This window comes from Anolis carolinensis, chromosome 3 (assembly GCF_035594765.1).
Source record: "Anolis carolinensis isolate JA03-04 chromosome 3, rAnoCar3.1.pri, whole genome shotgun sequence".
Lineage (NCBI taxonomy): Eukaryota > Metazoa > Chordata > Lepidosauria > Squamata > Dactyloidae > Anolis > Anolis carolinensis.
This window is the reverse complement of record NC_085843.1, coordinates 55455731-55479283: the sequence shown is the minus strand read 5'-3', so window position 1 is coordinate 55479283 and position 23553 is coordinate 55455731. Positions and strand designations below refer to the sequence as shown.

Below are 23553 nucleotides of genomic sequence, written 5' to 3'. Positions count from 1 at the left end.
GAGGGTGTTCCAGAGTCGGGGGGCCACCACGGAGAAGGCCCTGTCTCGTGTCCCCACCAACTGCGCTTGCGACGCAGGCGGGATCACGAGCAGGGCCTCTCCAGATGACCGAAGTGAACGCGTAGGTTCGTAGACGGAGATGCGGTCACGGAGGTAGGATGGTCCCAAACCGTTCAGGGCTTTGTAGGTAAGCACCTGCACCTTAAATTGGGCTCGGAAAGTAAATGGCAGCCAGTGGAGCTCCTTGAACAGGAGGGTTGACCTCTCTCTGTAAGGGGCCCCAGTTAACATCCTGGCTGCCGCTCGTTGGACCAGTTGGAACTTCCGAGCCGTTTTCAAGGGCAGCCCCACGTAGAGCGCATTACAGTAGTCCAGTCTGGAGGTGACCAAGGCATGGACCACCCCGGCCAGATCAGCCTTCACGAGGTACGGTCGCAGTTGGCGCACGAGTCTCAATTGTGCGAAGGCCCTCCCAGACACCGCCAACGCCTGAGCCTCGAGCGTAAGCGATGAATCCAGGAGGACTCCCAGACTGCGGACCTGTGGCTTCAGGGGGAGTGTAACCCCGTCCAGCACAGGTTGCCACCCTATACCCCGGTCAGGTTTACGATCGACCAGGAGGACCTCTGTCTTGTCGGGATTGATCTTCAGCTTGCTCCTCCTCATCCAGATAGACACAGCGGCCAGGCACTCGTCCAGCACCCGAGAGGCCTCCTTGGAATTAGGTGGAAAGGAGTAGTAGAGTTGTGCGTCATCTGCATAGAGGTGACACCCAACTCCAAAACTCCGGATGACATCTCCCAGCGGTTTCATGTAGATGTTAAAGAGCATGGGAGACAGAATAGAGCCTTGCGGGACCCCACAGCTCAAAGGCCAGGGGTCCGAGCAGGCGTCTCCCAGCTTCACCATCTGGGATCGACCCTCCAGGAAGGATCGGAGCCACAACAAAACCGTGCCCCCAAGGCCCATCCCAGAGAGCCGCCCCAGAAGGATACCATGATCGATGGTATTGAAAGCCGCTGAGATGTCCAAGACAACCAACAGGGTCACACTCCCCCTGTCCAGCTCTCTACGGAGGTCATCCACTAAGACGACCAAGGCTGTCTCGGTGCCGTGACCAGGCCTGAAACCAGACTGTGACTGATCTAGGTAGTTGATGTCATCTAGAAAGCCCTGGAGCTGGGAGGCAACCACCAGCTTCAGCACCTTACCCAAGAAAGGGAGGTTGGAGATTGGTCTGAAATTGTTCAGCACCGTGGAGTCAAGGGAAACCTTTTTAAGGAGTGGATGAACCATAGCTTGTTTCAGGTAAGATGGAAAAACCCCCTGCTCCAACGATGCATTAATGATCAACACAAACCAATCAACCAGCCCCTCCCTGGCTGATTTAATTAGCCAAGACGGGCAAGGGTCCAGAACCGACGTGGTTGCCCTCACAGCCCCAAGGACCTCCACCACGGTCTCAGGAAGAACAAGCCTAAAAGAATCCCACAAAATCGGACAAGCAGATGCCTCAGTCACCTCCCCTGGCACTGTGGTGGAATTGGAGTCGAGCTCAAGGCGTATCTGAGCGACTTTGTCTGCAAAACGGTGTGCGAAATCGCGACACCGAGTTGCTGGGTCGTCAAAAGTCTCCTCCACCACAGGTGGCTGAAGGAGTTCCCCAACGACCCGAAATAACTCCGATGATCTATTTGCTGCAGACGCTATACGGGTAGTCATATAGGACTCCTTGGCTGCCCGTATAGCCACGGTATACGCCCTAAGAAAGGCTGTAGCCCGTGCTCGGTCGGACACGTCCCGAGAACTCCTCCAAGTGCGCTCTAGCCCCCTCCTTGTATGCTTCATCACAGCCAGCTCCCCGGTGAACTAGGGAGACGGCTTGTCATGACGCAACGTGATGGGGCGTTCGGGAGCGATCGTATCTATTGCCCTGGTCACTTCCCTGTTATAGAGATCGACCAGGACGTCGACAGGATCGCCAGGCTCCATGGCAGGAAGGACCCCAAGATTCCTCAGGAATCCCTCCGGATCCATCAGTCTCCTGGGGCGGACTATCTTAATTTGTCCTTCACCCCTGCGGAGGTTTAGGGTCGCCGAAAGCCTAAAACTGACCAGATAATGATCAGACCATGACAAAGGAAGGGTGTTTTGTTCTTCCACTCTGATCATTCCACTGTCCGCCACAAAAACTAGGTCGAGTGTGTGTCCAGCCTGATGGGTAGGACCAGCTATAATTTGTGATAGCCCCATGGTCGTCATGGCGGCCATGAAATCCTGAGCTGCACCAGTCAAAGGGGTCTCAGCATGAATGTTAAAGTCTCCCAGCACCACCAGGCGCTGGGAGACCAAGGCCGAATTGGAGACCACCTCTGCTAGCTCAGTCAGGGAAACTACTGGGTCGTGGGGTGGGCGGTACACCAGCAGAAACCCCACGCTATCACGGTTCCCCACCCTCAGGTGGACGCACTCAAACCCAGATGCTTGTGGAACAGAGCATCTGACCACGGCGATGGATTGCCGATAGACAACTGCGACCCCTCCTCCGCGCCCCCCCAGCCTGGCCTGCTGATGCACTCCGAAGCCTGGTGGGCACAGCTGAGTGAGATTTACTCCCCCCAGCTCATCCAGCCAGGTCTCGGTGATGCAAGCCAGATCCGCCCCCCCCATCCAGGATCAAGTCCTGAATGGCAGCGGTCTTGCCATTGACGGATCTGGCGTTGATCAGCAAGACCTTAAGGCTAAGGGGAACTGCCATGGGGCCTACCACTTCCTACCTTTTCAAGGGTCGCAAGCACTCTGTTGCGCTTCTCCCTGGGGTGTTGGTGACCCGCAAGTCTCCTCCCCCACACGACCTGAATGGTGTCCCCCTCCTCCGGTCCCCCCTCCCCCCCTACATGGTTGGGATCTGTGGCTAGTCAACTTTCAGAAGAAGTAAGGCTGGAGTATAGTCTCCCTTGGGCTTCAGGTAGGGATGCTTCCGCTGTTAAACTGGAAGGGGAGCCATCGAGGGAACTAAGTGGACTAAACAGGGGAAGTGTTCTTGGGCGGGAAAGTGTGGCTGATTGTGTAGGGACAACTGGGACAGATGGAGTTTCAAATTGGTACAGACCAGGAGGGGGGCCCTAACCGGGGAGCTATCTGTGGATTTATTACAGGGACCTGATGGAAAAAGGCAAGCAGGTACCACTGTGTCAATAAGGGGGCGAATATGAGAGTCCACAACTACCCTTCTGATGGTGATGCCCCATTTCTTTAGGCAAGATCGCATTGCCAGTAGCTCACCAAGCCATAAATTGTCTTCCGGTGTAATTAAAAGACGCGTGGAGCGGTCAAGTGACTGGTAGTCCCTCCGCAGCCAAGTTATGGCTTTCAATCTTATTTCCCAAGGTTTTTTCGATAGGATTTGGGCCAGAGAGTCACAAACCGCCCTCCTAGAGGTCAATCTGCCTCTATTGATCCTTAGGTCAGCAATGTCCACCGCAAAATTGTCTGTCATTAGGAGATGTTGATCCTGAGTAGAAACTGTGGTTGGCTGAGCAATAGGATCTGATATTAAATTAGCAGTTGTCCTCTGAATGTCCATAGGTGTCGTCCGCCAATCCAAAATGTTTTCGTTTCCATCCATACCCAACAACCCTCCCCTTCCCTCAGTCATCTCACCATCCATCCCTCCCTCCAACCCGAGATCCAATGAGCCTTCCTCTCCATTTGAGCACAAGTCCTTGGGCAAATCTGCACATAAGGGGTTGTCTGCCCTTGGGAGATCGGATTGCACTGAAGTTCTGGTAATATGGACAAGTCCACTGAAGATATGATCCATTTTGTTGTTCAGAATCTTAAGTTGAAGCAACAAAAGATTAAACGATTCTCCCAGGAGGTCGTATAAGTGTGATAGGTCATTCTTCACACGTGACTCTGTTTCAGCCATTCCTATGTCTATCATAAATACCACTTAGACTACTAGCACTACTCCACACTTACCAACCCTCACTCAATGGCAACTTACGTCACACTCAGTCACTTCTCCAGACTTATCACAACATCTGACACCCCACACTCTCATCATTCTTCACAATTTCCCTCACCAATCAAAACTAACCTTCACACTCTCTCATCAACATACTCATGGGCTCACTTCATACAGATCACCTCTCTGAGCTCAGTCCTATGCTATCTATCTCCTTTGCATTATACTAACCTATATATTTCCTGTTATAAATCCTGTCACACTCAACAACCAACACATACAGTAACATACAACATACAGCCAACTATATCTACCCAATAGCTAATCAGAAAAGAGAGAGAAAAGAGACAAATAAAATAAAAATTAAAAAAAGAAAGAGGCAAGATGGTGACAAGGGATCCTGGCGTGGGCCAAAAGGCTTCCACCCCTTCCTGACAAGGCAGGCCCGACGTGGCGAAAACCGTCTGTGTCTTCACCCCCCTGCCCAATTGGGGGAAGCGAGGTGTGGATTTCGGCCTGGAGCTCTTCAACCCCTTCCCAACGGGCGAAGGGGCCCGCTGGAGTGGCGATCCACTGGCTCTCCCCTCCCCATGGGCCGATGACGATCCCAGGCCAGCCAGCTCACCCCTCCCGGGCCGGCGAGAGGACAATGGCGGCCTAGAGGCACAGACCGGACCACAAGGCCGCAACCGGATGGCTCTCCCAATTCACCCCCTCCCAAGATGGTGTGGGAGGGAGCAGCAGCAACTCGGCCAGATAGCTCTTCGCCCCGCTTCCCAAGGTGGTAAAGAAAGGGGGGGGGGGCGATGGAATAGCTCCTTTTCTCACCCACTTGCAAGGGAGAAAGGCCAGCTGGTGGCGAAACCTGGCACAATGGGTCACCGCTGGGGACGCACCTTTCGTTCTCTCCCGCGTTGGTCAGGGAGAGAGACAGTGGCAACAGCAGCTCTTCGGCCCCCTCCTAGATGATAAAAGAGGGCCCGATGGATTAGTCCAAGCCGGAATGAACTCCCTCCAGATTGGCGAGGGGGAGTGAGCAAAGGGGCGGCGTAGCTCAACAGAAAGGCCGCAGCTCGGCTTCATCCACAGTGATAGTAAAGTTTTACAGCACGGCTTCTGGTCTTTTTCAATTTGTCAGGTGCCCTGACAGATCAGGAAGATTTTCTTGTCCAATTTGCAGCAGGATGAAGGCTGCAAGCCAAGGATTCCTGCAGATTGTGATTTATCCCCGCTTATGTTAACGGGGTCGCTGTTGCCTTGTCACCATCTTCTCACTACAGAGAAGGCCCTCTCTCTCGTCCCCACCAACCACACTTGTGATGCTGGCGGAAGCGAGAGGAGGGTCTTCCCCGATGACCGAAGAGACCGTACAGGTTCATAGGGGGAGAGACAATTCTGAAGGTAGATGGGCCCCAAACTGTTCCGAGCTTTATAGGTAATTACCAGCACTTTGAATTGGGTTCGGAAAATGAACGGTAGCCAGTGAAGCTCCTTAAACAGGAGGGTTGACCGCTCCCTGTATTGGGCTCCCGTTAGAACCAAGGCTGCCGAGCGTTGAACTAATTGAAGTTTCCGGGCCGTCTTCAAAGGCAGCCCCACATAGAGCGCATTGCAATAATCCAATCTAGAGGTAACTAAGGCGTGAACCACCATGGCCAAGTCTACCAGCTGTTAGGAATTGTGGGAGTTGTAGTCCAAAACTCCTGGAGGGACGAAGTTTGCCCATGCTTGGCATAGATAGACCCAGCTTTAGTTAAAGCCCTCCTACATGCCTTATGATCCAGAATATCAAGGCAGATAATCCACATGAGCTGCTTCGAATGAGTCTACACTGTCAGATACTCCAGTGGAAAGCAGAGAACCTGGATTGTATACCGCTGTGTCGAAGGGGCCATGGGCTCCTTGTGCCTTAGAATTCATCTGAACTGCCTTGAGTGACATGATAGGGCAGTCTAGGCTCATCTAATGAAGTTCAGTGCATGAGACGGGAGTGGAGATGGGGCCTTAGCTCTGCGGGAGAGAAGAGGCCAAGGAAACAGGTGTGTCAAGGGAGTTGCCCCACAGCCCGCATGTCGGGCATTTCTCCGCAGAAGGAGCTGAAGCAGACCCATCTTCTCCCCGGCTAGAGACTCGCCATGGGGCTGGTCTCCTCCAGAGCGGTAAGTCCGTAAGTGCTGGGTTTGGATCCTGTCCGGACTCCTCCTCTTCCTCCTCCCCTTTCGTTCGGGCGAGCTTCCTCTTTCGCTTTCCTTCCCACTCCGAGGGGCTTTCCTTCCTGCGGCGTTTCGGCCTGGCTGGCTTCTCGGCGGAAAGGGCAAGTAGCCTTGGCTCTCGGCCCCTTCCCCTCCGCCCCTGGCTCCCTTCCCACAGATTTCTGCTTTTATCGGGCTGCGGGAGGAGGCCCAACATCACAGCAGAGCCCCAAGGCTACACTTGCTGCTCCTGCTGGGTTTTCTTTACCAGACTTCACGTTCAGAGTGGGTATGTGTATCCACACTGCAATATAATCCAGTTTCCGATCTGCTTTGCACTGTATTGTATAGTAGCGTAGACTCATAGAATCTCTGGGTTGCCGTGAGCTTTCCGGGTTGTATGGCCATGTTCCAGAAGCATTCTTTCCTGACGTTTTGCCCACATCTGTGGCAGGCATCTTCAGAGGTTGTGAGGTCTGTTGGAAACTTGATGTATCTGTGGAATAATGTCCAGGGTGGGAGAAAGAACTCTTGTCTGTTGGAGGCAATAATAATAATAATAATAAAAATAAAACTTTATTTATACCCCGCCACCATCTCCCTGTGGGGACTCGGGGCAGCTTACATGGGGCAGAAGCCCAAACAACTTAAAACAAAACATAGGCAACAAATACAAATAGGCAAGTGCGAATGTTGCCATTAGCCACCTTGATTAGCATTGAATAGCTCAAACATTTTAAGCAGAGGGCTGGCCCACAATCCTTCAGACTGTTGAGGGGCCAAATTATCATTTGGAAAAAACAAAAACAAAAAACACACGAACACTGCTTTGTATGTTGCTTTGTACAGCTCGCTTTAATAACAGTCTACTTCCAAAGAAACACAAGCCTGGACAGTTTTCTAACTTCCTACACTCACATCGAGCCTCCGGTGGCTCAGTGTGTTAAAGCGCTGAGCTGCTGAACTTGCAGACCGAAAGGTCCCAAGTTCAAACCCGGGGAGCGGAGTGAGCGCCCGCTGTTAGCTCCAGCTTCTGCCAACCTAGCAGTTCGAAAACATGCAAATGTGAGTAGATCAATAGGTACCACTCCAGCGGGAAGGTAACGGCATTCCATGAAGTCATGCTGGCCACATGACCTTGGAGGTGTCTACGGACAACGCCGGCTCTTCGGCTTAGACCAACCCCGAAAGTCGGACACAACTGGACTTAACGTCAGGGGAAACCTTTACCTTTACCTTTTACACTTGCATCTGCACTCTAATAGACTCAGGCCTCAACTGACTTCTAGCTGACTCAAGGCTCAACTGACTTCTAACTGTCATCCTTTTAAAATTGAACATTAGCCATCACTGAATCAGTCACATGGTCTGCAGCCCCTCCCACTGCTTTAAGTATATAGAGATAAGAAACTGCAAACCAAAAAGACATACAATTCAGGAAATAAATTGACACATTATAAAATAGACACGGTTGCTATCTCCAACAGAATTAAAAACACTGCCAGGCCCGTAGCCAGGATTTTGATTTTTTTGGGGGGTGGGATTTTGGTTCGGGGTGTGTGAGTGGACTGAATCTGAGTGAGAGAGGATCTACCCTAACAAACCTTTTGTATTGTTATCCCAATACCCCCATGCATATGGGATATACTGAGCATGGTGATCAGATCATGATATGAATAAACATAAGTTTAAATAATAAATGTAAGGCCTTCTCGCGGATCATCCTGAGAATTTCGGGGGGGGGGGGGCTGGAGCCCCTCAAGGCCCTCCCCCCCCCCCCCCGGGGGCTACATGCCTGCACACTGCACATGTCTTATTTGTATTGCAAAAAAAAACCCCAACAACAATGAAAGAACATTGCAATATTTAAAAATAGAAACAATTTCAACCAACATAAACCTATCGGGATTTCAATGGGAAGTATGGTCCTGCTTCTGGCCAGCGAGACAGTCCAGTTAATTAGGATTGTTGTTGTTGCGTGCTTTCAAATCATTTCAGACTTTGGCCGAGGCTAAGTCAAAAACAGAGGGCGGGTGGCTAGGTAAATTACCTTGGAGGGCCTCATCCAGCCCACAGGCCTTAGTTTGGGTACCCTTGGAATAGTCTTTTCTGCTTCTAGGCCTGGCTGCTTCCTGCCTGGGGGAATTCTTCATTGGGAGATGTTAGCTGGCCCTGATTGTTTCTTGTCTGGAATTTCCCCTGTCTTCTGAGGTGATGTCCTTTATTTATTGTCCCAATTTTAGAGTTTTTTTTAATACTGGTAGCCAGATTTTGTTCATTTCCATGGTTTCTTCCTTTCTGTTGAAATTGTCTACATACTTGTAGATTTCAGTGGCTCTCTGTGTCGTCTGACATGGTGGTTGTTAGAGTGGTCCAGCATTTCTGTGCTTTCAAATAATATGCTATGTCCAGGTTGGTTCATGAAGTGCTCATCATATAATCCTGTTCAAAGCAAGGTTTCAGAAACAGGCTGAATCTACACTGCCCTATATCCTACGAGATTGTGAGAATTCTGCAACAGAAAATGCTGGAAGGCTTTGGTGGGCATTGATCTTGCATTTGAAGTTGTAGTTCACCTACACCCGGAAAGCACTGTGGACTCAAATAATGATGGATCTGGGTCGACCCCCAGGTTGAGAAACACTGATCTACATTGTAGAATTAATGCAGTTTGACACTACCTTTATCTGCCATTGTTCAATGCTGTGGGATCATGGGAGTTGTAGTTTGATGAGGCCTTAGTTTGATGAGTCATGTGCAGATACAACTTCCATCATTCCATAGCATTGAACCATGGCATACGAAGTCATTTCAAACTGCATTGATTTTACAGTGTAGTAGATGCACCCTTGGAGCCCCTGGTAGTGCAGCTGAGCTGCTGAACTTGCTAACTGAAAGGTTGGTGGTTCGAATTCAGGGAGCGGGGTGAACTCCTGCTGTTAGCCCCATCTTCTGCCAACCTAGCAGTTCAAAAACATGCAAATGTAAGTAGATCAATAGGTACCGCTCTGGCGGGAAGGTAATAGTGCTCATGCAGTCATGCCAGCCACATGACCTTGGAGGTGTCTACAGACAATGCTGGCTCTTTGGCTTGGAAATGGAGATGAGCACCAACCCTGTAGAGTCGGAGACGACTAGACAATGTCAGGGGAAAACCTTTACCTTTTCGTATATGCACCTTTAGTTGGTTTCCATGGCTGAGAGGCATTTGAATCCTGATTTCTGAAGTGCATCTACACTGTAGAATGAATAGAGTTTCACACGATTTATCTGTCATGGCTTAATGCTATGGAATCATGGGCGTTAATAGTTGTTCATGATATTTAGCCTTTTCTGCCAACGAGTGCTGACTCCTCACTAAAGTACAATTCCACCGATACCCTAACATTGAGCCATGGCAGTCAAAGTGGCTCCAAACTTCATACATTTTAGAGGTATCCAGCAGCTCTTAATTTTGCAAGGCCACATCCTGCGTTCGAGTCTTTTGCTTCATCTAACAGATGAGCCAGTCCTGTTTTTCATATTTTCGCAGCATACTTAAGGAAAGAGCAACCGCTTGGGCGCACCGTGAAATAACAGAAGTGGAATAGTAATTACAACATTTTACGAAAGAATTTTTGTACCGTTATGAAATAACGGCCCATGATTGTGATGAGAATGAATCTGTGTTGCATGAACTCCTGGCTCTAACTGCCTAGTAATTCCAATATCTCAACAAGTCCTAGACAAGATCTCCATTTGTTTTGATCCAAGTAGTTTTACAGGTATCATTGAGAGCAAGCCAACTATTCTCTACTACACTGCAGAATGAATGTACTTAAGACATCACTTTAATTGCCATGGCTTCATGCTATGGAATCATGTAAGTTTTAGTTTTGCGAGGCCTTTTGCTTTCTTAGCCAAAAATATTGGTGTCTCACCAAACTACAACTCCCATGATTCCATAGCATTGACCTATGGCAATTAAAGTGGTGTCTGACTACATTCATTCTACAGTGTAGATGCACCTGTGCATTCCCGGTGGTGCCAAGCCTTTATGCTTTCGTAACTTTTGGACTTAGGTGTCTAGAATTTCAGTCAAGCTGGCTGGAGCTTCTGGGAGTGGAAGTCAAAAACACTGGGAGGAACAAAGTTTGGAAACCTCTTAGGTTGCATCTACACTGCAGAATTAATACAGTTTGACATCATTTTAGCTGCCATGGCTTAATGCTACTTGGGAACATGCTGTCCCTTGTTTAGCTTCCAAGATCAGATAGAATCTGGTGCCTATATATGAGTCTATTGCACTTACCAATTGAGGAACAGCCTTTAGAAATACTCGGCAACCAGGGAACCAGCACTGGGATCTGATTTTTTAATGGGAGTTGAAGTTGGGTGAAGTGGGAATCCATCTTTTTTAATCCACAAGGACAGAGTCCCAAGCAAAGAGGCAACTGTTTCTTTTAATCTTCAGCCTACTCATAAGAAAAACAGCTCCCTGTTATGCTTTGGGAGTTGTCCAGACTCCCACACTCCAGGAATGAATGGGGCCAGCTGGAAGGGATATGTTCCTGCTCGGAATAGAAACGGAAATGGGATGCCCATCAGGGACATTACTCATATATGTATATTGCATGAACTCCTGACACATACATGCCAGACACGTCATTAACCATTTTTAGTCCATCAGCTAACTGGGTAAACCAGCCTGCCCACCATTGCAACACTGGCCAAGTCAAGACCTTGTATTCCAAAGTAGTCCAGGAAAAGCCTCACTGAAGTCAGCAGCACAGCTCTGTAGGAAGCTATGTAATCTTGATGCCCCCACCTTTAAAAAAAATAGCTGTGGCCACCCAATTTTAGATCAATTTATGCACGTTATGTAATCCGTAGAGACTTGGTTGCTGTGCACATGTGTAATAGCTAACCATGATAATAAATTAGTCTGCTTACAATGTGATGGCCATCATCACAAGATGCGTGGCAGATGATGATGATGATGATCTTTATTTATGTTCTCCCGATGGAGACTCAAGGTGGTTAACAATCCCACACTTTAGTTAAGTTTAAAAAGTGCAATAGAAAAGTTTAAAAAATAATTAAATAGTACAGATTACCAAAGATGCATTGCATGTTTACTAGCATATAAAGGCACATCTCACTAAAATAGCAGGATTGGTTCTAGAACACCACTGTAAGCAAATATTGCCTTAAAGAAAACCACAGCCTTTCCCCCCTACTTGTAAGTACATGTTTCTACTGTCATTTATTAAATGAGCAATAATAGAGTTACAAAAGGGGAAAAATACTGGAATACATCATTGACATATGAAATACACAAAAGCTATATAAACAAATAGAGTGGGGTAACAAAATGGTGTTTTACTGTATAATTGAAAAGCACTGTATTAAAAAAGTGCCTTAAAATGAGATTTGATGTTAATTTCTAGACAAATGATATATAAATGGAATATGAACTATTGGAAATAATTGCACCCAGTATCTGGGCACACATCCCTTTGGAAATAAATGGCAATTGTAACCATATTGAAAAGGAAAAATGATGTCAAATCCATTTGGCAAATGAACATGTGAAGACCACCTTTTGAAAACCACTAGTCAAGAAACGTATGACCTTGTTAGAAGTCAACCCTTTGAACAAGTGATATTCATAAGCATTCATGTAAAGGCACACAGGTAACTCAGCTGTTAAACTGAAGAACCATGTCTTTAAACTGCCAAGGATAAAGACATGCCACTACAAAAATGTATTTGGTTAGCAGAGGATGGTTGTTTCTTTGAAGTTGAAATTGCAGTTGTCCAAAAGATATACAATCCCTTGAAAACTCGTAGTATAAATATGTTCCCAGAGATTAAAAAAACACAAAATCTTCTTTAAAAAATAATATATCCTGTTTACTCATAAACATCTTGTATTAATTCACCATACAGGCACATTTCTTATTAAAGTTCAGTTATAGGTAGGAGGATGTAGTTCTCTGTTTGTTGAGTACACAGGGTATCATTCTTAATTGTTCATAGTCTTTATGTATAGTTGTACTTACTGAAGTCCAAAAGTGACACTTGCATCCACGCCCACTGAGGTCTAAAGCAGCAACATGCATCTACCTCCACTGAGGTCTGATTCAAACATACATCCACCTCCACCGAGTTGCAATCACACATACTTCTCTGTTAAAGTTCAAACAGCAACATGCATCCACCTCTACTGAGGTCTAATGCAAACATGCATCCACCCCCACTGAGATGTAAAGCAGATGTGCATCCACCTCCATTGAGGTGTGGTGCAAACTGAATACAAAATGGAGTCCTGAGTCTGAATATACACAGTACAATCACATGTCTATAACCCTTCACTCACCAAAGAGGTACAGTCAAACTGGCAAATCAACATATACATAGAATATAGGTTAGCAAATATATATATATATATATATATATATATATATATATATATATATATATAAACAAGTAGTGAAAGGCTTGGGAGGTTACTATTTCCAACATGAACACTTCAAATAATTTGGAAAATAAAGTTAATCTGCTGCATAAGTGTAGTGTCTGGTTGTTTGGGAGTTACTTTTAAAAATAAGCTATACTATACCATGGTATACGATCAAAAACTCTGTATTGACTTGATATTAATATTGAAATACGGTAACTGAAAGCAAATGAAGACCAATGGAGATAAACATAACCGAATGTAGCACAGTCATATTGTTTTTTTGTATTATAAAACTGTTTTTTAAAATTTAAATATATTATTTCTTCCATTTTGCCTCTTGCTTTAGAGTTCTGGTTATTTGAGTTCCTGTTAACTGAGTGTCTATTGTAAATTGAAATGCAACAGCATCAATTCCACCATGCTACAATTGCAACCTGCTTTTAATTAGATGCTTTTCTGAATTGAATCTATTTTTCTTGTGACGGTTCAGATCATGTGTTCAGGTTTGCTAGAGAACTACATGGCAGCGATGGTGCTGAGTGCAGCTGGAGATGCGATGGGCTTTTGCAATAGCAAATGGGAGTTCCAACGGGATGGTGAGAAGATTCACAATGAGGTGGCCAAACTGGGTGGCGTGAGCAAACTTGACGTGGCCAATTGGAAAGTCAGTGATGATACTGTCATGCATTTGGCTACTGCAGAAGCTTTGTCAGAAGCTGGAAATGACCCGGATCTAACCTACCTGTATAAACTCATTGCAACAAACTACAGAGACTGCATGGATGACATGTGTGGACGATCTCCAGGTAATCTCTTTAACACTGTGCTGGGCAAAATTAGCTTTTTTGGATTGTAACTTCTAGTATACTGGAGCCATAATTATCAGTGACTTTTTTCAGAAGCCTCTCAGTTCTTAATCCCATAAATACTCTATTTGCATGTGTGATCAATGTCTGCTGTGGTCAAGTTCGATATCACTCTTAACTTGAAACCTTTACTAAGTGCTTTCCCCCCAGTTACACCTCAACAAATCATGGGTGGGCAACCTATGGACCTGCAAATGTTTCTCTTGGACTGCAGATGCCATCATCCTTCCCTAGTGTCTGTGGTCATCGGGGCTTATGGTAGTTGGAACCACTGAATTCTTTTCATACAGAGTGGGGTAGACCTATGCTAATAAATAGACCCTCCCATGCGTGCATTCAAACTTACCACTCTGATTCATCTTATCACTTATCTAGGCAGCAGGCAATGTGCAGAATCTTTTCTGTCTTCTGATTCATTTGGCAGCTTCTGTTCCCTCTGTAACAGCCTTTGGTAGAAAACTACCTTTTCCCCAAAGTTTTTCCTAAGTGGAGGAAACATCTGGCTTATCAGCCTTCTCAAATAACAATACTATGTATAAGACTGGTCTTATTTAATCTTATTCCTATCCAGTCAAACAGACTCACCACCCCTTCAATAAGTCCATACAGAATGTATGCCTTATTCTGGGTTTCTGTGAGTTTTCCGGGCTGTATGGCCATGTTCCAGAAGCATTCTCTCCTGACGTTTCACCCACATTTGTGGCAGGCACCCTCAGAGGCTATGAGGTTTGTTGGAAACTAGACAAGATGTGTGAATGTAGCAATTGTCCACTTTGATTAGCATTGAATAGTTCGAAGCTTGGTTGCTTCCTGCATAGGGGAACGTTCACACTTGCCGGAAACAGACAAGAGTTCTTTCTCCCACCCTGGACATTCAACAGATATATAAACCCCACTTGCCTAGTTTCCAACAAACCTCACAACCTCTGAGGATGCCTGCCATAGATTTGGGTGAAATGTTAGGAGAGAATGCTTCTGGAACATGGCCATACAGCCTGGAAAACTTACAGCAACCCAGTGAATCTGGTCATGAAAGCCTTCGAGAACACGTATGCCCAATTCTTTAGGCCCCTCTGTTTGGCCATCTTTTTGATGGAACAAGACTTGTATATCTCTCTCAAAGAGATCTTTTCCCATTACAAGTTTGGACTCCAGTTCTTCTCAGCCCTACTCCGTATAGGCAGTAGTTCCCTTTGGTCAGGGATGATAGAATTCCTCTGGAGGGCCACACTTTACCCACCTTTTGATTTAGAGAAGGATGTCCATGTCTGTATTTCTCATTTCACAGTAATTTATTCTTGGCTCAGAGCAGGGGAGCCTGAAGGTTTTATTTTACTTTATCCCAAGACTGAGTATCCCTTTAAATTAAGATAGGAATGCATTTTCCTGTGCTTTCTTTTCCTATTTCCTCCTTGTGATTATACGTATGACTGGAGAAATCTTTAGTGTCTGAAATGGAAAATCTGGAAAAAAGGATGAATTGATTATGGGTGTGTTTTTTCTAGAGATCTGTGACTGTTAAGCTTTGCAAAAATGTAAGTGCCAGGTGTGCCAAAGATGATAAGCAGCTAAAAATGCCATTTGATACAGGTATTAATTCAAAAATATGTTTGTTGTAAAGTTGTGCCATACATTCTGCAAATGAATATTGTGGTGTGTGAAGAAGATAAATGCTCATTGCATTTGGTTTAGTGGTCTGTCTTGCAAACAGTGGGCTGCTTCCACTTTTACTTAGGCTTGAAATAGACCCATTGAGATAAAAAGGGCTTAGGTTAGTCAGGACTAAATGAAATCTCATTGATTTCAGCGGGTCTCTTCCAAGTGTCAATAAATTTGGATTCAATCCATCGAGCATTCCATGATTCCAGTTGAACCAATAACAGCTGTATCACCAAGCCATGGTTGTGTTTTCACAGTTACTGGTTGCCTGTGGACTTGTCACCTCTGCTCACTTGGATATCATGGGGTATTCTGATGACCTTGTTGCTAAAGCAGAGTATTCCCTTATTCCATCAATACCTATCATTTCAAAGACTGGCCATTTAGACTTGTATCTTCTGGGAATATTAACCTTCCAGAAGTAACTCTTAGACCTACTGCTACTGCAACAGCTGCTCTTTGTTTTTACCTTTTTTGTCCTTCCCCTATGGTATAGTCATACTGTTAGGCATCTTAAAGAAACAAAACTTTTTGCAACATTTGGGAAGGAACATGCTTTAAAATGGTAAATATGCCTAGACCATTGGTGACATTTATGGGTTTTTAAAGGGTTTTTTTTTGAAAGGGGTATTTCCCATCTCTCCTTGGAAACCCTTTCTATTAATCCTTTGGACCTTTGAATAATCTGCATTGGAAGCATATGCTCTAACACTAACATCTAATCCCTCCTTGAAATCTTTCTGATTGTACTGACACACAACTGCCTTAAGGGTTTTCACAGGTGTACTTATTACATGCTGTTTAACAGTGAAAAGGAGCCCCGGTGGCGAAGTGTGTTAAAGCACTGAGCTGCTGAACTTGCAGACCGAAAGGTCCCAGGTTCAAATCCCGGGAGCGGAGTGAGCGCCTGCTGTTGCTCCAAGCTTCTGCCAACCTAGCAGTTTGAAAGCATGCCAATGTGAGTAGATCAATAGGTATCGCTCTGGCGGGAAAGTAACGGCGCTCCATGCAGTCATGCTAGCCACATGACCTTGGAGGTGTCTATGGACAACACCAGCTCTTCGGCTTAGAAATGGGGATGAGCACCAACCCCCAGAGTCAGATATGACTGGACTTAACGTCAGGGGAAATCTTTACCTATACCTTAACAGTGAAAGCTGTATGCCGTATTGGGCTGTTTTGCAAACTCTAAATTCTGAAATGAGGGGGATTTCCCTTTCAGGACAAGGCATAAGATTATCCCTTCACCACCACCCCAAACTCTCAGAACACCTTTAAAATCAAATGACATGTCCCTGCTTTGGCAGTCATTTTGCCATTTAGAAGAATGAGGATCTCTTAATACTTCCACAAAATATGGGGACAGAAGAAGAAGAATCTCACTTGTGGGTGAATCTGTTCCTTTGGCACACAGTAAATAACACTGTATTGGCACTTCAGTGCAACAAGGAAGCTATGGATTAAAAAATGATACAACAAGCTATATTAGAATGTATACATCTTATCTCTGTTTTCTGAAATACCCTCTCAAATACTTTTCCCTGCTGTTTCTTGGAAAACAAAAGGGCACTATGGTAGATCAAACCAAAACTTGCCTAATATAACGTCCTTCGTAATTCCTAATAGTAATTTTAAAATTTGTGAATACAATACACTCGAGTAGATGTGCATTAACTGCTTTTTCCAGCACATGCAGGTCAGTAATACCTGAACTGTGCTAATGGACTCCAGTGCAGAAAGGGCCCTGATGAATGTACTTACACTTCCTGTTATGCTACCCCTTTCTTGGAGTTTTCACTGAAGTGTGGAGATAGGGGTTAGAAAAGACAGCATATGAACACCACTGTTGTCAGCTGAGAAAAAGTTTTAGTTTTAGAAAGAAAGTTGTTTCAGAGAAACTGCAATCAGGTGTCGAGTGGAAAATGTGACATATTGGAGTTTGATGGTTAAGGCTGAGGTTATAATGTGTGTAAAGTTGGGAATCCCCCTTTCCAGTTTCAGTGCAGTAGTTGTTAATTCCATGGAACTAGGTCTCACTTGAATTCAGATTGTTGAACGAACATATGGCATTATGATGCTGCTTTAGCATGTATTATACTTTTCTCAAGTGTCTATTTTTTCAAGAAGAAGAAACAGACTTGCAGTTGTTGTTTGGGTATAGTGTACTTTGTGTTTATGCATGTCTGTATTTGGGTACTCTGGGAATCAGTGCTCTTTACTGGTGGTGGTATATCTTGAAACAGAAACAGGAGCAAATGTAGTGCCCTAGAAAGTAGATGGATTTTGTGCATTCCTTTGATAGCCATTCAAACCTTATCGCATTAAGTAATCTAGCCAGAATGTATGAATCCATTGGTTGTGCTGTTGTGATGAGCATAACATCCAGATGGCTTAGGGATGTTAGGACCTGGAGTTTCACTCTGCATATCCATCTGGGAGGCTTTCTAAATTTGGAACATTAGAGGTTACCAGGTAAAGCCATTGAGCGGTCTCAGTGCTCCCTTCCCAGTGTAATAAACTTCAGATGTTGTGGACTGTAAATCCTGTCATCTGTAAACAGACTGGAGGTGGTGGAAGTTATACTTAATGAAGTAAATGTGTTCAAGGGCATTATTACTTTAACAGAAAATGTGGTACCAGAGCCAGAAATAACATAGAAAAGAATAGGGATTGGTTCCTACACCACAAAAAGCCCTGTTCAACATGTTTCAGGATACTTTTTATTCCAAGCTAAAATATGCACATGTGAAATTAAAAAAAAATCAAGCAGGTGAGTTAAGGTTTGCTTATGTAAGGAAAAACTTTTCTAGAGATCATGCAAGTCCTTGTTCCAAAATGTGCCTAGAGATTACATTTTTCCACATCGATTTTATTTTTCTCATTTCCATTTTAGTGATTATACATCTTGACCTATTTTTAACATGCTAGTGATATCTGGTGATCCAGGCTCATTGGCTCTCCCCTTCTTGTGCAGTTAATACATGCTTAGTAAGGGATTCTAGAGGTAGCTGAAGTTTACCTTGCCTGTTGTAAGCAGGGACACATAGAGGATGGGGAGGAAAAGAGATGGATGATGGGGAGGCACAGAAACCCTCATTTTCTTTAAAAAAAAAATTCATTACTGGAGGCATACTCAACTGATACATACTTGTGTAGTTAATTGTATTTGGAAGGAATCGGGTGAGGGAAGACTTGTCTGTATTAATAGGTGACAATTCTCCAGAATTCCACAATGGAGTCTTTCCCTACCTCACTGGAGAAAGGCAGAAATTGAACCTTTTTGCACATCTGATAGCTTGAGCTACAGATCTTCCTGAAAATATACACATCAGAATTTATTATGGCAACTATTTTCACTTTTTTATGCAGATTAGGCCTGTGAAACAGGATACATAAATGAATCTGGAAAATCCTATAGAGCACAGCTAACGTATTATAGTGTTCTTCCAATGAATACTTTCAAACATTTACATACCGCAACAGCTCTCTCTTGGTGCATTGTGACTACCTTTATTGAAAGGGTCAATAAGCCAACAATGCATAGAAACACTGCATGTGCTATGGCCACTTTAAAGATGGGCATGTGATGATGGAATTTATGGAAACCATGGAGATGTTTTGGCCCCGAGTAGGGACACATCTTGTCATGCCTTCATTTTCCAAAGGTAGCCAGTGAGATTTCTCAAGGAAGCCCTAGCCCAGAGGAACCTTCAAACACAGTAGTCTTCCCGCATAGCCCGCCCCCCAAATACTTGGAGTCATATGTTTAGAGGGCCATTTAGTTAAGCAATTTCCATCTTATTGTTTCCTTATGGTTTCATCAATGAATTCCCAGATTCCTCAATCATTCGCCATGCCGAATGGGATTTCTAGGAGCTGAAATCCAACAACAGCAGGGCACCCAGGTCTTAGAACCAAATAAATTGAGATAGTTAGGAGTGTAGAATTATTTTCCCTGAATCTGCCCATTCCATTAAAAAGAGAATGTGTGATGGGTTTGCAATGGCATGCACATGAATTGTCTGGAAAGTATAAAGGGCAATTGAATTCTCATACTTAAAATAGGCCATGTGCCTGTGGTTTACGTGCTTGTGCTCAGAGAATGTAAAACATGTCACCCACTATTCAGATTGGTCCCGCAAGAACAGCTGGGGAATACTCCACAATATTTGTGATCCAAAGTACTTGCATCAATGGCAGGTACCTCCTGTCACACTGCTCACCCATTCATTGAAATGTACTTCAGAGGTTTTACTCCAGTTTCCCTCACCTTATGCAGTATGGCAAGAGATTATTTATATCATGAACATTTCCATGTTGGCACCAAGGCATCTAGAACTTCCTTGGGGGCCTTCACTATAAATAAAACCAACTTCATTTCTAGGATGTTTGGGACAACTACGGTATTTAATACATTTTATACATGTTGACTGGAGACTTTTGTTGCATTATGTTCAAAGTATGTGTGTTTATTGCTATTTCTTGATATATTTTAAAGGTTTTGCTAGTTACGATAATAGAATACAAGAAAGTTCTAAAAGTTTTATTTGGTCACTGGTTGTCAAGAAAAAGGGAGTTTGGAAAATGATAAGACAGAATTATTTTGTCAGTGGAAAACTGGTTATGACTGTGATAAACATGCTATTGAGAAAATGTCAGCAACAATTTAAGCCTCTTTCACTTATTATAGGAGGTACCTGCATGGCATATGCACAGAATCTGGATCCGGATAACCCGTCTAGTTGGATAGCTAACTTTAGCAAACAAGGAGGAGGATGTGGAGCAGCTATGCGCTCCATGTGCATTGGGCTGAGGTTTCGTCACCCAGAACAGCTGGAAACCTTGATTGCAGTCAGTATAGAAAGTGGTCGAATGACTCACCACCACCCGACTGGATACCTCGGATCACTGGCAGCTGCTCTCTTCACATCTTACGCTGTAAATCGCAAGCCAGCCCATGAGTGGGGGAGAGGGCTGATGGACATATTGCCAAAAGCGAAAGCCTATATCCAGAAGTCAGATTCCTTTGTGGAGGAGAACCTGAAGCATTGGTGAGCATTTGCAGTGACAGCAGGGCCGGCTGGAGATATTTTTGAATGTGAAGCGGGGGTGCTGAAAAGCGCCCCCGCCCCCGGCCCTGCCTCCCGCGCCCTGGCCCCGCCCAGCGTGCCCTGGCCCCGCCTCCCACGCTGCGTGGGAGGCGGGGCCAGGGCACGCTGGGCGGGGGGGCAGAGCTGGCCCCGCCTCCCACGCTACTCCCGCTCGCCCGTCTGGCCTTTTCTAGCTGGCCAGACTGCAGCGGAGGTCCCTCCAGGCTGCAATCGCGGCCTGGAGGGACCTCCGCTGCAGTCTGGCCAGCTAGAAAAGGCCAGACGGGCGAGCAGGAGTAGCGTGGGAGGCGGAGCCAGCTCTGCCCCCCCGCCCAGCGTGCCCTGGCCCCGCCTCCCACGCAGCGTGGGAGGCGGGGCCAGGGCACGCTGGGCGGGGCCAGAGTTGGCCCCGCCTCCCGCGCTACTCCCGCTCCCCCGTCTGGCCTTTTCTAGCTGGCCAGACTGCAGCGGAGGTCCCTGCAGGCCGCGATTGCGGCCTGGAGGGACCTCCGCTGCAGTCTGGCCAGCTAGAAAAGGCCAGACGGGCCAGGGCGCACTGGGCGGGAGGTGGGGCACCGTCAGGGCGGTGCCCCGCCTCCCACCCAGCCTGACGGCGCCCCCCGCCTGACGGCGGCGGCGTCAGGTGCCTCTATAGTGGGGCCGGCCCTGGGTGACAGAGGGACTTTTTATCTACTAGGGGACAAGATCATCTAAAAAAAGAGAATCACTGTTTCGGTGGGACTCCAAAAGTCTCTATTCTTTAAAACAAGGCAAAAGGTCTTGCCCTGTACATGTTTTGGGAGAGAGGGCTATCTAAAAACAATGTTCCCAGTCACTTTCCATTTTCAGAAAACAATTTGGGGAGACCTGTAGGTTAATTGTGGTGCAGAAATTGGGCTGCGGACACTTAAAGCTGCCCATTTTTATTTTGAAGATACTCCGATATTAGAATAGGTACAGACATGAAGTTGAATAATTACAGAGTGTGAAGAGTACTGTTTGAATAGTGGGGAAGTTAGTGGACAATATCTCCTACTCCCAAACACCAGGACCAAGGAATATGGTCTACAACAGAGAGCAGTTGCTGATGTCAGTAGATGTATGTTGATACTAACCAAGGATATCAACATTTCTTATATCTGAGAGCTTGGAATTGCCACCTTTGTTCAAATTAGGTCTGTTTTTCACACTAAGTGTATATTACAATCCATTTTAATGTAAAGTCCTAGATGGGTTCACAAAAGCTTCTTGCCTCTACTTGGTCTGTTGGTTTCTCATTTAGGACCTTAGAAACCTTGATTTTCTTTGTTTTGTTTTCTAGGAGTTACTTTGAAAACCAGTGGAGCAAGTACCTGGAAACCAGAGGCATTTCAGATGGAAAGTCCCCTCCTTCCTTCCCTGAAATGTATGGTGTGAAAGAGAGGGATGAGTTCTATAGGTCCTTGAGTTACTCTGGATGGGGAGGCAGCAGTGGGCACGATGCTCCAATGATTGCTTACGATGCCTTTCTTGGCTCTCCTGACTGGACTGAGTTAGCACTTAGGGGCTTTTTCCATGGAGGGGACAGCGATTCTACTGCAGTCATGGCTGCCTGCTGGTGGGGGGCAATGTATGGCTACAAAGGGGTCAATGCAAGCAACTATAAGAACATTGAATACCGAAACCGATTGGAGAAAGTAGCTAGAGAACTCTATCACCTTAGCTTGATTGCAGAACAATGAAGTGATATTTCGGTATTAATTGATATTGTGTGGGTGGTGTGCTGAAGTTTGCTAGAGACAAACATTGACGTCCCCAAACTATAACAACTTATGGGCTTCAGCTTGAAGTTTTGTCAAAAAGTGAGAGCTTTGGTAAAATTTCTATGCTGCTTAAAACAGTTTTATATTCAGATGTACTCTCACTGATAAGTCTTCCCTTTACAGGCAACAAATGGTGTCTGAGCTCAGTATAAATCCCAGCTACTGTATCCTAGCACTCATTTTTTTACTTTGCATTTCTGTAAACTTTGTTCAGTCTGCAAATGCTTACATTAAGCAAAAAACAGCTAAAGGCAGGGATGCAGAATTCTGTCACATTGAGAATGGCTGTTTATATGTACATGCTTCTCCCATGCAGGATTTGTAACTTAAAATAAAAATGAAATCCAAAGGTTCTTCTTGATGCCACTACTGAGGATTTCTCAGAACATTTAACTGTGGTTTCAGAATGTTAACTTCCAAGAATGACTCTCAGCTCCAAAACATGTAACAAAAAAAGTTAGGAATCTCTTGAGTGTTAGCAGCATTTGAACCTGGTTGGAGTGGAAATACCATTTGTTGATGGCTTTGACTCACAATAACCATTTATTTTTGTTTTATTGATTGCTAACTTGTTGAATTGTCTTAAACCATCAGGGTCAAACTCCTTTTTACCAAGGGTCACATTAACCGGATGGTAATGGTAAGACTGTATAAATGTAGGGGCAACATAAGTTTCATCCACCCTTGGCTTACATGAGGGAATCCAGATATGGGCCTGTAATTCCCAGCAGCCCTCTCCAGTGCAAGTTTCAGTCCAACAATATTTGTAGGGCTGCAGGATTCCCGTCCCTGGTTTAAAGGGGATGTGGTTCTTCCAAATCCTTGCTAGAGCTTCTAATCTGAAGCCTTAAGAGTTCAGCCCAAAGTGGGAAGTGGCCGGTGAAATCTATCTTCTTGAAATACAGGTGGCTCATCTCAGGCCACTTGGCTGTGCTTGGGAACGGGCATTTGTCCAAGTGCTGGCACTGGCAATGCCGGCAACAGCTGTTCATTCACACTTTGAATGTAAGCACTCCCATATGCTGCCTGTGTGCCAAGTGCATGACTAAAGCAAGAGCCGCAGGGTTTGCTACAGTTGCACATGTCATCTGACACCACAACCCTTGCAGGGAGTCATCTGTTGCCGGCTGGGTCACATCAACAGAATTGGGGGGAGGTGAGCCTCAAAGCCAACAACATAGGACAATTTAGTCACAATTTCAACAAGGTTTACTACCGCTCTTGTATCTGTGTCTGTTGTATAAAACATTTAGTGCAACATGGTACACAGTTCTTTTTAATAATAATTATAAAGCCATCTTCTCACATGCAAATGTTGCTTGATCCCATTTTCCTGGGTAAGGAAAAGAGTTGTCCAGAAAGCTTTGTTAAAGCTTCTTACAGGCATTGTGTACCTTTTAAGAAGAAATGCTGGCTCAAAGTGGGCAACACACTAGAACAAGTAATTTGCAAGGTAATCCATACAATCATCAGTGCCGCTTAAGGAACAATCCTTCCATTTTTGTTTACTAGTTTGGGTAGACATCTGG

General features: G+C 45.4%; 1 protein-coding gene across 1 annotated transcript; it reads left to right on the top strand.

The window, feature by feature from the left end:
* The first annotated feature begins 6012 nt into the window (after positions 1 to 6012).
* On the top strand, positions 6013 to 22377 carry adprh (ADP-ribosylarginine hydrolase). The gene is made up of 4 exons (XM_062974953.1): positions 6013 to 6129; positions 13098 to 13413; positions 19823 to 20183; positions 21544 to 22377. Exons 1-4 carry the CDS (start codon positions 6106 to 6108, stop codon positions 21941 to 21943), a joined length of 1101 nt encoding a protein of 366 aa, XP_062831023.1. The 5' UTR covers positions 6013 to 6105; the 3' UTR covers positions 21944 to 22377.
* Positions 22378 to 23553: the final 1176 nt, after the last annotated feature.